This window comes from Solea senegalensis, linkage group LG14 (assembly GCF_019176455.1).
Source record: "Solea senegalensis isolate Sse05_10M linkage group LG14, IFAPA_SoseM_1, whole genome shotgun sequence".
Taxonomy (NCBI): Eukaryota; Metazoa; Chordata; class Actinopteri; order Pleuronectiformes; family Soleidae; genus Solea; species Solea senegalensis.
In genome coordinates, this window is record NC_058034.1 from 15683759 (window position 1) to 15699576 (window position 15818).

At 40.6% G+C, this 15818-nt stretch overlaps 1 protein-coding gene across 1 annotated transcript; it reads left to right on the top strand.

The window, feature by feature from the left end:
- The first annotated feature begins 768 nt into the window (after nt 1-768).
- On the top strand, nt 769-12862 carry mknk2b (MAPK interacting serine/threonine kinase 2b). Its single transcript, XM_044043806.1, has 14 exons — nt 769-890; nt 1479-1697; nt 2069-2156; nt 2250-2351; nt 2463-2560; nt 4948-5027; nt 5163-5236; nt 5354-5458; nt 5605-5660; nt 5876-5971; nt 9162-9356; nt 9454-9618; nt 9726-9766; nt 9858-12862. The coding sequence occupies exons 2-14, from the start codon at nt 1638-1640 to the stop codon at nt 10129-10131; spliced, it is 1434 nt and encodes a 477-aa protein (XP_043899741.1). The 5' UTR covers nt 769-890; nt 1479-1637; the 3' UTR covers nt 10132-12862.
- Nucleotides 12863-15818: the final 2956 nt, after the last annotated feature.

The window sequence follows — 15818 nt, forward strand, 5'->3', positions numbered from 1 at the left end:
ACATCATATTAGTGAAGTCATCGGTCATAGTATTTTGTTTTGGGTTGAGTAAGTCAATATACACATCACCACAGATAAAAACCCTCTTTTGGCTAGTCCCCGAGAACATCCTTCCCACACATTCATTGAAATCTTCTATCCTGGTGTCTGGTGTCTCTGGAATCTCTTCAGAAGAAGAGTTGGTAATGGTCATATAGCACTTTTCTAGTCATGATGTCTCTGATTTACACTACAGTTTTGCCATTCATCCATTCACACATTTCAACATGAGGTTAAGTGTCTAGTTTAAGGACACATATAGACCAGCAGAGCCAGGAATTTAACCCACAACCTTCCAGTTGAAAGACAACTCGCCCTACCACTGAGTCACCGTGGCTCAATCCTAACTCCTCACTTTTTTATATATATATTTTTACTTATAAAACGTGATACTTAAGTACAGTGCATGTCATCAACTTTTACTGAAGTAATATTATAAAAAGTAATTCAACTTCTAAGTCATTTTCTGGTAAGATACTTGTGATTTTACTCAAGTATTACTTTAAGGTGCTTTACACAGGACTGGTGAAGTCGATAAGAATCTCTCAAGCTGCCTTCCTGATGCAAGAACTCGGCAATGCACGGGATGCTATTAAGGGTTGAAGCGAAAAGGAACCTGGCCATCACGTCCCTTCTAGAAAGAACGTGATCCATCCACGTCTTTCGACGCAGTCAGCTCAGAGCAGTGGGAGGAGTTCCGTGTGGAGGTTATAAAATCGCCCACGCTGTGAAATCGTCGTCACCTTCCACCCATTCTCTATCAGGCGTGTCCCCGTCTCTGTCCTCTGCGGCTGTCGGAGCAGTGGGCCAAACAACGACGCTAACACTGGAGCTTTAATATTTACAACGGGGTAAGTGAAAAGGAAGAACAAAACGAGTTAATGCTGATTTGAATTTGATTTGTTTGTTTTTATTCTGTATTAGTTCCGAATGGAAATTACAATAACAAAAACATTAAGTCACCTATTGTAACGTAACGTTACGTTATATATAAAAAGGTAGATTTCTAACGTGTCAGTTAAATATGTTCTACTGGTGTGCACGCGACTCTGCTCTCGCGCACACGGCGTTCATGTTAGCTGTTAGCCACTCTGCGGCTGTTATTGTCTTCACTCGTCACCGAACGTGTGGTGGTTTTTCTAGTTCCTCGTCTTTCCGCTAACCCCTGTACCACAAAGTGTTTCTCTCCTCTGTTTTATTGGCTTTTTATTCGTGTACATTTTTCAGTTCTGTTTAAAGAAGGCGGCCCTGTTAACGTTTACTGCTTGTTTTTACGGGCATGTGACGAGCATTAGCCTAAGTGGTGTTAGGTGCCGTCTGTCATTTGTCCATTTTCACCTACATTAATTGTATATTATGATATTTATTTGAAACTGCAGCTATTTTCATTTGTTATTTGCGGGTTTTGACTGTGTGCTGCGTCTGTATTGTATCCGCAGGGCTCCCGTTTCAAGCTGACCACCCAGCGCAGTGTCACCACTTGCGACTCTCTGAAACGACTCGGTGTTTCGGGGACGTGCAAATTTATATCCCGACAAACCACCACCACTGCTGCCGCCGCACGCCCACCAAAAAAAATCAACCCAAATCGAAGCAAAATGGTGCAAAATAAGATCGCAGAAGTCACCGGAGTCACCGGATTCCACCGCTCCTTCAAGGTGAGGTTTTGTCGCGGGGATTTCCGTTGGCACAGTGCATTTGTCAGCATGTCACGTCTTCACCTCGCTATATATAAACATCATCTGCTGCTCTCCCACATCTCACGGCCGACACACGAACCATGTACCTCACTGACACTTTCACACTCACTGGTCACTTTGTTAGGTCACTTTGTTAGGAATTTTAAATAAGTGGGCGTATGTCCAGTTAATAGAATAATGTTTCAGAGCAATTACCCAACTGCATTAAATATATATCTTTTACTTTCTCTTATGTGCACACCTTGTTAAATTTATTGAATGCACATAATCAGTTGAGTGCAGCAAGATTGCATACCTTAACACTTGTATTTTGTGTTTTTTTCCCTTAGGGTCAAAATCCCTTTGAATCGGATGACTTCACTAAAAATGGATCCCATCTTATTGATTCATTTAATTTTGATTCCTCCCCAAGACACGGTGAGTTTATTTGAGTTGTGTATATTGTCAGTGCAGTTTTTTTCACATTTTAATTTGTTTGGGTGCACTCCTCAAACATTCCTATTTTTACAGACATGCCCTCCAGCCAGCCGATTGACATCCCTGATGCCAAGAAGAGAAACAAGAAGAAAAAGCGTTGCCGAGCAACTGACAGTTTCTCTGGACGATTTGAGGGTAAAAACTTTTTTTATTCCACTAAATAAAACTTAATAAAACATCTTTAGCAACTAGTAATGCTCTTTTCCTTATGATATAAATAATATTTTCCCAACCTTTCTGCCACAGATGTCTATCAACTGCAAGAAGAGGTTCTAGGGGAGGGCGCTTATGCCAGAGTGCTGACTTGCGTCAACCTCATCACCAACAAAGAATATGCGGTCAAGGTAGGACATTCATACACACTCAAAGTGTATAGTTTTTGAAACAAATATTCATACTACATGAAGTCATTTCTCTCAGTGAGTGTTGTTGTATTGGTGTTGCCATATATCACTTGCTTGTTGCTTGGTTAGATTATCATGGCTAGAATTCAGCATACTGGTGATATATTTCTAGGACCTTGCCATGTATTCTGTAATTAAAGTGGAAGCCTTTGTTGAATAAGATGGGAGCTAGGCTGTTGGCTGTAGGTTTGTGTTTGCCACCATCAGCTCATTCTTGAGACCTTTGAGTAAGTTTGTGGTTCTGGGATAGGATACATCTTCCTCCCTCTAGTTCAAGATTCTGGTGCAGATATCTGTAGGCTCATTTGTTTTGTGCTTTTCCATTTTTTTCTGTGTGCACTGCAAGCAGGCACGTTTTGTTTTTATAACTAGTTAGCCAATCAGATGGAAGGGAGCGATGTACCCACCCCTTTTTTCTTCACTACTCTTGCCTGCAGAGGACGCTCATAGTGAGAACATAATGTACTGGCAACTGTTCCAAAACAAAACCCACAGAGAGAGAGAAGGGGTGCTGGGTGAGGGTTGTGACCCAGGTTGTTGACACTGCTTTGTTCTCCTGACTTAGTGCAGTTCTCTTTTTCCTCTCCAAATGGGGTGTGGATATGAAGGTGTGTGTCTCAACTTGTGGAAACTTCCTTGTTTGCTTTTTGTAATGCTTATTTCATCACCAAAAAGACATTGTGAAAGATTTTTCTCTGCTGACATGAAGAAAAAAATGTACTGCTTTTTATTATTAAAGGTTCTTGGCCTCTTCCCACTCATCTATTGGGACTCTGGGCTTAAACAATAATCTGTCTTGTCACATCTAATTCATTAAATTCTATTTACTGATGAAATCTCCTGAGGTTTAAAACAAATGGACACTTAAAGTTTTATTCCCCACTGAGCAAGTGTCCATATCATAGTGATTAATATCTTAGAGAAATGGAGAAACCGATTATCAGATGTGACCATGATCCACTGGTTGATTGTGTCCTAAGGGACTTTGTTGTTCTGGGGAGGAGACATGAGGGTCTGACGCCATTGGCGGTCATTTGGGAGCTGGAGGGGTTAGGACTTCTGCTGCCAGATGTCCTGTGTCTACCCTCCCCCTCCAGGCAGGGAGAGTTGTATGTGTGGGCTCCTTGTGTTTTGATTGCAACATAATCATCAGCATCAAGGATGCACACAAGGGCCGTGTGCTTGCATGCCTATAAGGTTCCTAAACAACTCTTTTCTTCAGAAGAGTATTATTTTGTAACTCTGGTTTATTGTTTGAACCTGCAGTGTGGCTAAGCAACTTGTTTTGCTTCCAGCTGCTGTGGTTCTGATATATGATTTGGATAAACCTTAAATGAAGCACCTCACTAATAACCATCTACCAACTTATGCTGACATGCATTTGTCAGCGGTGTTTTGTTGATTCTTAATTGGTACGTCATTATCTGGGTGGGAGCGAGGTTTTTGTTTCATTGGGAGAATGTGAGCTGATTTGAAGCCGTTTGTGCTGCTGACTCAGACTGCAACAGTGTGCAGGCTTTGGCCTCTTGTCTGTGCATTAATCCTAGACACGCACACACTGCAACTCTGGCCCCACTAGGCCTCAATAGCAGCTGTAATCCACCTACCAGGAAGAAAAACATGCACAGCCTCCCAAGCTGACAATAACAACCATGGCTGGAAATTTCAGGCTTCACTGTCAGCAGTCTGTCTTTTCGGGCTCTTTTTGGCAGGACATCATGCAGCTGGTGCCTCCTCAGTGGTTTATATCTTGATCACGCAAAGTCATATTTCAAGATAATTTTTGTTATCACAAACAATTCTGATAAGCTCATGATGTACTTATGACTCTTTAAGAGCAATTAAGGTTTACATTTGGGTCACACACAGTGGCTAAATATAGAGATGCTGTGTCTGTTCCATTCTGTTTTGTCCCTGCTTTGGCAGGCAGCACTGAAAGTAGGCTGGACCATCCTTGCATTTGTGTCACTGGGTGCTGGGTGGGACAAATGTGGGCAAGCTGGAAAAATGCTGGTTTGGTCTGGAAGGTTAAATGGTTCCAGGGAATTGCATATGGAGCATATAATCTGGGTTATGACGCTAGCTCTGCAGTAAACAGGGCCACAGGCAGGATTTTGTAGTGCAGTGTGAGGGGTTGTCCTTCACAAGTATAAGTATACTTCCTAAGTATAAGCTCTCACACTTGGGCTCAGTTTTTTCAGCACTCACAGCACTAACATAATTTCCTTCATCCTGCAGATGTGGAAAAACACAAGAACTGCAGGCTCATTTGTTCAGTGGCCCGATTTTTAAAACTGTTTCTCAACCTTTCTAATGTTCTGTTCCAGATCATTGACAAAAGACCAGGTCACAGCCGCAGCCGTGTCTTCCGTGAGGTGGAAATGCTCTACCAGTGCCAGGGTCACAGGTAATTACCCTTTGTCATATCCAGCTAAATATAATGCCACCCAATGAATATATAGTGATGGCTCTGCAGGTTGATTTAATTTGAGATGCATGTTAGTCAGTCATCCTGTCATGTGGCTTGTTTTACTCTTTTAAGGAACATCCTAGAGCTGGTGGAGTTCTTTGAAGAGGAAGACAAATTCTACCTGGTTTTCGAGAAGCTCAGAGGAGGTTGGTGAATTACAGCTATAGGATGCCTATGAGATTCCTTTGTTTATTTTAGACTGCAATGTGTGCTGTAGGTGTAAATGGTGCTGATGTGCTCACATTTTCCATTTCCATTTTTAGGGTCAGTCTTGGCACAGATTCACAAGAGGCAGCACTTCAGTGAGCAGGAAGCCAGTGATGTTGTGCAGGACATTGCCAGTGCTCTAGATTTTCTGCATAACAAAGGTAATTCCACTTCTACATTATACTAAACAAATAAGCCACTGTTAATGATTACCAATGAGGCACAACTGACCTGCTTGTTTTAATATGTAGTTTGTATGACCAGAATTTTAAATGAATAAAAGTGACAATTTGATATTTTTTTTTAGGAATGGCACATAGAGACCTGAAGCCTGAAAACATTCTCTGTGAGAGTGCAGTCAGGGTGAGTATATTGCACCCATGTTTTTACTGAAATTGTTCAAAGGGCATTCAATGTGCAGATAAGCTTTTGATGAGTGACTTGAAGATTATAGTATGAACCTTGGTAATGATAAAGGACAGTTGAGAATATGTTTCAAGAAGATATTCTACAAAAAGTGTGCAAATAGAAAAATGTAGATGTATTTGAATAATAATGAACTCTCATACCTTTACCAGATTTCCCCAGTCAAGATCTGTGACTTTGACTTGGGCAGTGGGATCAAGTTGAACAGTGACAGCTCACCCATCTCCACCCCTGAGCTCCTCACTCCTGTAAGTGCTGCTGCTTATCATGCTTATCTTGTTTGTTGTACAATTTAAACAACTATGCATGCTTGATCTGTATAGCTAATCAAAGGTTGTAAATTATACTCTTTTACAGTCTTTCACATTTCCCAACATGGCAATGTTTTTCTTCCTACTACTTGTGGATAAGAAAGCTTTACAACAATCTTTATCAGGTCTAAGTTATTTACCGTTCGGCAGTCCTCAGTGGCGTTAGCGGCAGGTCAGCTCTCTGATTGGTCGAGAGAAAATGCTGTTTTGTGGTTAAAGGTCTTCCAAGCTTTTCTGAAAAGAAATGTCCCTGCACAGCAGCCTTTACTCCCATATTGTGCTGAATTATTAGCAACAGTTTAACATACCGCTTAGTTTAATGCCCATGTCCTGTTCCTTATCAAAAGCAAATATTTAGGCCCATGGGTTTGTTGAGTTGTGAGTGTTTAACCCTCTGTATTGTCACAACACAGTGAATTCTCTGAACTTTGCCACAAAAGTGGAATGTTTGCAAACTCAGAGAAATGGTTACATTTGAACTGGCAAGGTTTCTACTTGTGTCAACTCATGGCGTCTGTTGGTTGTCTTTGGGGCAACATAGATGGATCAGAGCAGGTGAAGGAGTGTGGTGGTATGGTGGAGGGGTTAGGGGGTTTATTACACTAGTATCTTCGTCTTCTGGCAGAGGAAATAGACAGAGAGCCCATCCCCTTACTATTTGAAGAAGAGTTTTGAAGCCTCATGTGTCTAGTCTAGGTTAAATGAAGGGCCTTAAATAATTATGAGTGCAGTGACTGCTTGTTTTAGTTTGTATTTAGGATGTTTTAACTACATACTAAACTAACTACATATCCTATCCAAGACTTTTCTGTGTAAGAAAAGTTGATCCCTGGAGATGGGACACAGTGTGATAGCCATGAAATGTAGCAGGGCTGCAGGGGACACATTTTGACACTCAACGACAACACACGCCATGTCCTCTGGTATAAAGAAGTTACTCTGAAACCAAAACACACACACACACACACACACTTGTGCTCATTTCCCTTTTCTTCTGTGGTATGAAGAAAAAAACATCCATCCTCTCCGTTTAGTCTCCGCCCCATGGCCCCAACCACAGCCTGGGCTGGCCTGCACTTTCTTTATGTTCTTTATACAAAGGCTGTGCATACAGCTTCTTGAAATTTCAGCCTCCCCCCACCCCCATACCTAGCAACTGAGATCTGATTGGACAGACAGACAGAGGGAGGGGGAGGGTATTGGGTAACTGGTAGGGACAAATACCTAGTCTGCTCATGCGCTGTGCTTTTTTTTTTTTGTCTTGCTCACAGGAACAATGTTATCTCATTTTCATCTCACTATTGGTATTTTCACTCTGCCCCCTCTTTTGTGGACATTCCTACAGTTGTTGTTGTGGTGCTGCTTTTATTGCAACACCACTTTATTAGTACCTGAATTTAAAAAACAAGACAAACCTGTCTGTTTACTGTGTTTGTGCTGTGTACTGTGTTTGTGCCCCAGAAAAGGAGAGGTACCTTTCTAGGAAAAGGCTAGTTTAAATTTTGTAAGAATACCACACAAGTGACTGCCTGTCTGTCTCCTCAACATGAAGTAAATCTGAATGTTCACATGTCATGCTCATGTGCAGCAGTTGTAAACGGGTTGAACTGTAACATGAACACTCTACACACCAGCAACTGAAATGACTGAAACACTACAGCGACCCCAGCAACCCTCATCCAGTCTTGTTGCAGGTGCAACTTCACATAACCGGTCCACTTCTTGTAATCCTATTCAGATAATCCTTTAGTTTACTTTACAAACAGCAAAGGTGTCTGTCGTCAGTATGGTGCGATTGGTCACATGGTTTCAGGAAAGCCCCAGGCTGCAGTTCCAAAGAATCCGGTGGTAACAGCTGAACAGTCTGTGGCTTAGCTTTGAAGAGGTTGTGACTGATGCAAGTTTGCAGCAGCACAGCAAGAGCAAATGTGAGGCATAAGACCCACAATAACCTATTCTCCCATGTTCTTAACTGTTCCAACTGTTGCAGTTTCAGTTGGTCCTGGACTTATCTTCAATTAGTGTTTCACCTTTTTGTAGCAGTTTTTGATAAAATGGCTAAAATACCTTTCAGGGCACCATAGGAGGCATAGAGTGTTATGTGTGGGTGGGACAGCTGTGTTTGGCCTCAATCCTGGGGGCTTGTCTGTAGAAGCAGCCACTCCAGACGTGATGTTGGTGGATACATGGGGGGGGTGGGGTGTCTTTCTCTCTAACAGAAGCAGCTTTGTCTGAGATTAGATTCCTGTGCAGCAAATGTCATTACATAAAGGTGGAGGAGGAGTTGGGACAGCTGGGATATGGTACTGGGACACAATAGATGCCTGATAAATGTAAACATGCACGTCCACAGATGGAAGGATATAGGACAGAAGAGTTTGCCAGGATACACATTTTAAAGGGAAACGATGCTAATGTGCTATAATTCTAAAAATACCCAATCATTAAATGATGATGCAGATTTAAGTATTAGTTGTTGATAAATCTCTCCCGACATTGAACACAAGTATTCAATTCTTGTGAGTAGGGCAGCTTCAATATGTCTAATCAACAAACATCTGTGTTCCGCTGAACTAGTGACCTGCTCTTTTTTTGTAGCTTGTGTATATAAAAAGGCTTTTCCAAGTTATGTAATTGGCAAGAACGCGCTGCAGGACACCAAATCCTCTTTTCCCAGCTCAGTGTTTGGCCTAGTTTCTTCCTCAGCAATAGCTACATAACAAGGCAGTGTCTGAGCTGAGCCCATCTTTGCCATCAGCCTGGTTAGCCTGGCTTGTGCACGGCTAGATGGTCAGCACTGACTCACTGTTTCTTCTTCACTGCACTAACCTGCGTCACTTTAGCCAAGCTGTCCTTTTCTGTGTAATTGCACACAATGTTTATTTGTATGCCAGACACATGAATAAAAGCTTTATAAGACATTTTAGATGAGATGGCAATATACATAAACATGTGACTATCACTTAGGCTCCCTCCAGCAAAAGTAGGCTGTAGGCCTTAACACTTGAAATCATGAGGTATCAGCTGAGCAAAGTGTGCACAGAAGCCTCTTTCTCTGCTGCAGTTGTTCTTTCCTTTTTGTTTGTTTTTTAATATCTATTAACTTGTTTTCCTTTCCTGTTTACAGTGTGGCTCAGCAGAGTACATGGCACCTGAGGTGGTTGAAGCCTTCAGTGAAGAGGCTACAATCTATGACAAGCGCTGTGACCTGTGGAGTCTTGGAGTCATCCTGTACATTATGCTGAGCGGCTACCCTCCGTTTGTTGGCCGTTGTGGTGGCAACTGTGGCTGGGAATTGGGTGAACCCTGTCACACCTGCCAGGTAAAAATTTGATGTGTACTTGCATAAGAAAAAAACTTAGTAACCTTGTCCTTTCAGGCCAGTGTAATTAATGGTAAATGTTTATTGTCCATTTCAGAACAATTTATTTGAAAGTATCCAGGAAGGAAAATATGAGTTTCCAAAGGAAGATTGGGCTCACATCTCCTCAAGTGCCAAAGACCTAATATCCAAACTTCTGGTTCGGGACGCCAAAAACCGCCTGAGTGCCAGCCAGGTGCTACAGCATCCCTGGGTGCAGGGGGTAAGTCTAAATCCACTAAGATATTTCTGCATATCATTGACTAATGTTTGTTTTTATTCTGTGTTTAAATATTTTATTTCTAACAAATGTCTGTATTTCATTTTCAGGGTGCATCTGAAACTTTGCGAACATCAAAATTGCATCAAAGGTGAGAGGACATTCAAGTTACTGTTTGATAACATTCTTAAATATCAAATATTTGAGTATCAACATATTAAACTGTCTCTGTTGTCAATTAGAACCAGCAGTGCCAGGGATCTCACAGTGTTTGCTGGCAAGGCCATGGCCGTTAACAGGCAGCTGGCGGAACAGGATGACATGGAAGATCAGCAGCAGCAGGAAGAACCATTCGTCATTACTGCTGCTGGCTCTTCGATGCGCCTCTCTCCTCCTTCCAACTCCAAGCTTGCTAGGCGCAGGCAACGTAACAGCCAGCTCAAAGGAGGGCCCGTCTCTGCTGCAGAGCTCTGTCAGCTCTTGGCCCCTCTGGTCATCGTAGGAGACTGTGCCTGAAACGGGTTCATCCCTGACCTCCATCCTTCCGTTATGATTGAAGTCCTGATCCAAGACTGCCCTGAACTGTCCCTCCCAGTTCTGGACACTCTCTCTGACTCTAGCTGGCCTTGATTCCTCTGCCATTTAGGCTCTATGCCTCGCTGTAAATGGAGATGCTGCTTGCAGCACTTCCTCTAAATGCCTTCTGCCCTTCTGCAGCACTTCTTGAAGCACATTAGCCCAGGGCCTGCATATAGCAAACACACAAATGTGCACGTCTGGGTTGGGGAGGGGGGCCAGTTTATGATTTGTGAGAGAGGGAGGAAGAAGTATTTTTTTTTGTAATTTATTTTTTTTTTCATACAGCTCTGTTCAGAAGAAATCAGAACATGTATCTTGGAAACTAAGCTCAGACACCAAAGGACAACCTGTTGTGCTGCTCCCACGTTACAACTGGATCCACTGTGAATTAAGTTATCTGGAATGTTTTCTTTGTATGTGTACGCATGAATGGCCCATATGCAGATTCGTACAAGCTTATGCAATATGCCAAGAGGAAGGCTGTTCCTGCCTGAAAGGGATTCAGTATATGGGTATGGGAGTCAAAGCTGTTCATGAATGGTGTGGTCCATTATGTGGCTGGGGACTCTTCAAAGTTTTTTGTTTTCCTCCATTAAGGACAAATTTGTCTCATTCAGTCACAGTGTAGTTGCTGTGCACTTAATGCTCCCAAAGCAGATCATTCTTTTTGTGTACCAATATTGTGAGAACTTACTGTTGCATTCATACAGTTTTATTACAAGAATATGCCAAATTATCAGTGGCCACACATTCAATGTTAACGACATAATTGGACAAGTGTTAGTATTGACTATTTATGTATGGCTTGCTCTGAAATACACCTGGCATCTTGGTACAGGCTAGTTCTACAGAATCCTAAATGGCTGAAAATCCTAAACAAGTGAAACTGGGCAATGTACTTTCTTTTTAAAGAATTTATGTCCCCCTGCCACAAGATTAACTTGTCGTTTTTCCCTTCAGTTTTTTTTCTTGTTTTTGTAATATTTTTCTACAAATCTAATTATGCATTAGATTAAAATCATAAACTGTCAGTAAAGGTTAGAGCTCCTATTAAGGGGTTGAAAAGCACATTTTGGCCGTTGTGACAGTGTTTTCTTTTTTTTGATCAAATATACATCACCCTTTTTTTTGTTCCATTGTTCAACATTGTCTCACTTCTGAAGGGATGCACCCATTTCAAATTGACAATAAGAGGCAGATTTTTCTAAGGGGGAAAAAAAATTTAAAAAAGGAAAACATTCCACAAAAAGAAAAATGACAAGTCTTCCAAAGTTGTAGCTGTATTAAGTTTACTTTATTTTTTTCATGTTTGAGAACTCCATGTTAATGTGCCACATTATTTTTTCTCTCCTTTTGTATGGCTGTTAATAAGCTTCTATTTTCTATATGGTGACTTTCATGCAGGTGCTGTTCAGTTGAGGTGAAACACCAGTTGTTTTGTTTTTTTTTAAATGTTTTTAAAAGTTCAGAGTATGAGGTGAGAAGATGGAAAGTGTTTGTTTATTTGACCTGGAGCATTCATGCCCAGTGAAGGCAAGTTCTTTTTCTTTTTTTTTTGTAAAGAGTTGGCAAATTTTTTTGTTCAGATTAAGTTGATGCTCATTCTGAAACTGACAGGTTAATGGACTGGTGATGAGGTGGTCTCACAACACTGTAGCCATTTCACGAAAGAGGCTTCAAGTCATGACATTTAATACATGATCTATCACCTACCAGTGAAAAGTGGGGGACTTCTGATTGTCCATGTTCTGTTGCCAGCACTGCAACAACGGTACTCTGGAAATGGTGTCAAAGGACCCATTTATGCTGATAATAGGACACTGTAATAGTTCTAAAAATACCTTTCTACAGATTCATCGTTATGGGGTTCTATGTCTTATAATAAGACTTACTTGAATTTGTGTATGCAGCTGTTTCTTCTCCATTTGGGAAACTACTTTCTATCTGTAATCTCAAAGCATTAAGCTAATGATCAAGGCAATCTTTGGGTTTTAAAATACCTGTACACTTCAGTATTCTGCCTTTTTCTCCCTTTTGAGCATCAGACAAGTCGGTCCCTACTTTTTGAGAGGGCTGGATATTCAAAAAACAAAACTGCGCACACACATTGACCATACTCTGTACTATCCTCAATGATATGTTAGAGCTTTTTTGGTCATGACCATTTCTTCTTTGTCGAATGGCGGTCGCCATTTGGACTGCCTTTTACTGGTGATAACGGGACAAAATGATATCCTTAAGCCTCACAACTTTTGTATTGTATGTCATTTTGATGAAGGGTTAAAATTCAGTCATTCATTCAAATGGACAGTTCACCACAAATCTCCCCACAAATTGAATGTAGCCCAAAGGCAAAATTATTTACAGTCCATCAACACTGATGAAATGTTTCATGGACCTGATTTTTTTAAAATCTAAAATAAGACCTCAAGCTTTTTGAGAATTGACACCTGATTTAACCCAAATCACCCTAAACCAATCGTCTCCATTGGGAAGAAATTGGACATAAATTCATCCTTAAGTACAAAAAATATTTTTGATTTAAAATAAGCACTTTACTGTACCATGTGAATGATTGCAGTTCACTCAAGGCAACATTTATGACAGATGCTACAGATTTTTGTATGGTTTTTGTAAAAAAAAAATGCAATAAAAATGTTTCAAACTATACCGGCGTCCGTTTGATGACTCCTGTATCACTAGTTGGATATTAACTGGCCATCTTATCACTTTGCCAAGGCTGAGGCCATTTCATCTGAGTCACTGCTGTAAATCCCTCTATCAGCAACACTCTCCCACATATCTGAACTGACTTTGTCACACATGTCCTTGGTAAATATGAGCTCAGTTGTCTCCTCACACTCCCTGAAATGTGACAGCAGCTTCACCTCTCATGACTATGACTGTGACTGTGGGAGGCACTGCAGACATCAAGATGGGCCTGTTCCGATGAGACTGATGCAACCTGCTGCAAGAGCTGCAGCTCCTGTGTCGATTCATGGTCTCACTGGTAATAGAAAAGACTTCTGCTGAATTAACATACCGTTTAGGATTTGTCATCCTCTGGTTTAAACTAGCTGAGCAAGCTGAAATTACACCTGTAGGAATTTTTTTACTGGTATTAAAACTCCAAAGGTTAAAGCAATCTGTTTATTTTTATTGTGCATGATGTTATTTTTAGTCATATATGAGATGAATAAATAAATGAATTGATTTTATCTGTAGTCTACACTGTATATTTTAAGTATATTCTGACACTATGTATAAAATATAGTGAGATATCATTTATTACGCATTACTATTTTTTGTCTTTGTAATTCCTCTTTTATTCCCCTACAATTTCGACGGACACAAAGTTTAACAGAAATGTTCTTATTGCTTAACTTACAGCAAAAGTCATGGAAGGTGGACATTAAATGATGCAACAACAGCGTGTTTCCAGTACAACCTCAGATCACTGAGCAATTTCACAGGCATTTGTTTCCCTCTGGTGGAGAGTTCTCACAGCTGCATGTTTAATGTTGTTGAAAAAACAAGTGTATCCTCTCTTGTTAGTTGTTATGATAAATGACTTAATACAAGTACGGTACATGAGATTATGTCCTTGCTGAAAAAAATTAAGAAAATGTTTTAATTTGAATGTGATGTTATCAAATGTAATGTGAGATGGGGACATACTGCCCTTGTTTGAGCCACAGCCAGATCATGAGATGTAAAGTCATGAGACTTGTTAGTTCTCAAGTGGATTATATTTCTGTACATCTTAACACTGTTTAAAATTATTCCTGTCTGTCAACTGAATCAAAATAAATCTCAATTTCTGCCGATCTGTATTCAGCAAATTAGGCTGTATTTATTTATTAAAGGTTGTCTATGACTTTCCTTCATGTCAGTAAAGAAGTTACACATTATCACATTTGTCAGTACTTAGAAAATAATTTTACTGGATATGCAACAGAATATCTATAGGCAACATTAATTGAACTGTCAAATAAATACAAGCTGCACAGTACAGTCCATGTCAAAATAAATGTGGAGGTTCAAGGAACATGTGAACATCAACTCTTAACTTTGTCAGTGGTTCTCTGCCCACCACAGCTGAAGGCAATGATGATGATGATGATGACGATGATGACGGACTGATTGCATCAGGTATGTGTGTGTTGCACAAAAAGCCAGAGCAGAGCAATAGAGAAGGTTAAGGGGCCAACTACAGGTAGGTATCATGAAGCACTTCGGGGAGCATTTGTAAAGTGTGTTCTTCAGTGTAGTCAGAATAATGATGGTAATTGATTACATTCAGTGCCTGTGATGTAGTCAGAATGTGTACTTTAGTAAAGGTTCTTTAACTAAGTTTATAAGCTCTTTGTCTGGAGAAAACAAATGTATAAAGATTAAAACTAGCTATTTTCTAGAGCCTGTAAAATGTAACGCTGAGTTTAGCATGTGTTAAAAACGTATCTTGAATAGTTAATCCAGTTTAGCCTTAGGTGGATGTTTAGGAAAATTATGTTTCTTTTGGTGCCTATAGGTTTCTAAAGCAGCTTTAGCAGGAAAAGCACAAGTGTTTGTGAGATCAGATTTGGGACAGCGAGTCAGCATATATCCTGAAATAAGTTGTTGGCACAGCAGCCATTTTGAGGAGGAGCAGGAGTTTCATTTAGCTTCTCGGTTTCAGGGTGTATGTTGGTTCACTGTCCTGACTTGCATGAAGTGAACAGCACCATTGTGAACATTATCGGTATCATCGTCTTTTTTTTTAACTGAAACGTGTCAATGGTGGAAGTGTAAAGGGTCCACTGACAAAGCTGAAGGGAATTTAGTTACATTTGCTATTTTCCTGCTGTGACCTGTACATGTCTGCCATGAGGGAAGAATCCAGTGATGAAAAAGATGACTCCCATGTTACCTTATGTCCAATTTTGGTGACTTGCCTTTGCAGCAAGAAGACCTGGGTTCACAACCGCGCTAAGAACAAGGGCCTTCCTGCATGGCGTTAACATGTTCTCCATGTGGTTGTGTCCCACTGTCCAAACATGCATATTTGAGGTTTAGGCAAATTGGAGTGTGTATGGTTGCTGTCTCCATGTGGCTCTGTGATGGCGACATGTACCGTACCTTTCACTATGTGACCTTCATGTGGGGGATGAAATGGTAGAAGATGAATTAATTAATAAAATGTTTACATGTGATTGTTTAGGGCCATCTTTCAGTTTCATTTTGACCTCCACCTGCCAAGAAAACCACATCCTGTCCTGTAAAATAAACATGTTGAAATACTTGTCTCACTCAATGTTGTCCAACCCTGGGCTTTTACATCACAATTAAGTTATTAAGTTTTTCTGAATACTAATGCCAGCGGTTTTAAAAGCTTAACAATCAAGTCAAAGTTTACAGAAGTAATGTCAAACCACTACATTATTCATTAATGAATAAAAAGTTAAGACGTAAATTTGATAAACACAATTTGGGGAAAAGGTAATTAACCCGTTTAGTCTGATTTCGCTAGGTTTATGTGACGTACATTAAGTGATCACGTTTTACGTCCTATGTGACGTCAGAGGGAAGGAGGCACTTGCAACTTCACACGAGATTTCACGCGCGATTTCTCGCGATCGCTTTCC

Excerpts from the sequence above, each read along its gene's own strand:
- mknk2b (XM_044043806.1), top strand. The coding sequence starts at position 1,638 with ATGGTGCAAAATAAGATCGCAGAAGTCACCGGAGTCACCGGATTCCAC. Across the intron at positions 5,028-5,162 it reads TACCAGTGCCAGGGTCACAG|GAACATCCTAGAGCTGGTGG; the intron begins GTAATTACCCTT and ends TACTCTTTTAAG. Across the intron at positions 9,767-9,857 it reads ACATCAAAATTGCATCAAAG|AACCAGCAGTGCCAGGGATC; the intron begins GTGAGAGGACAT and ends GTTGTCAATTAG.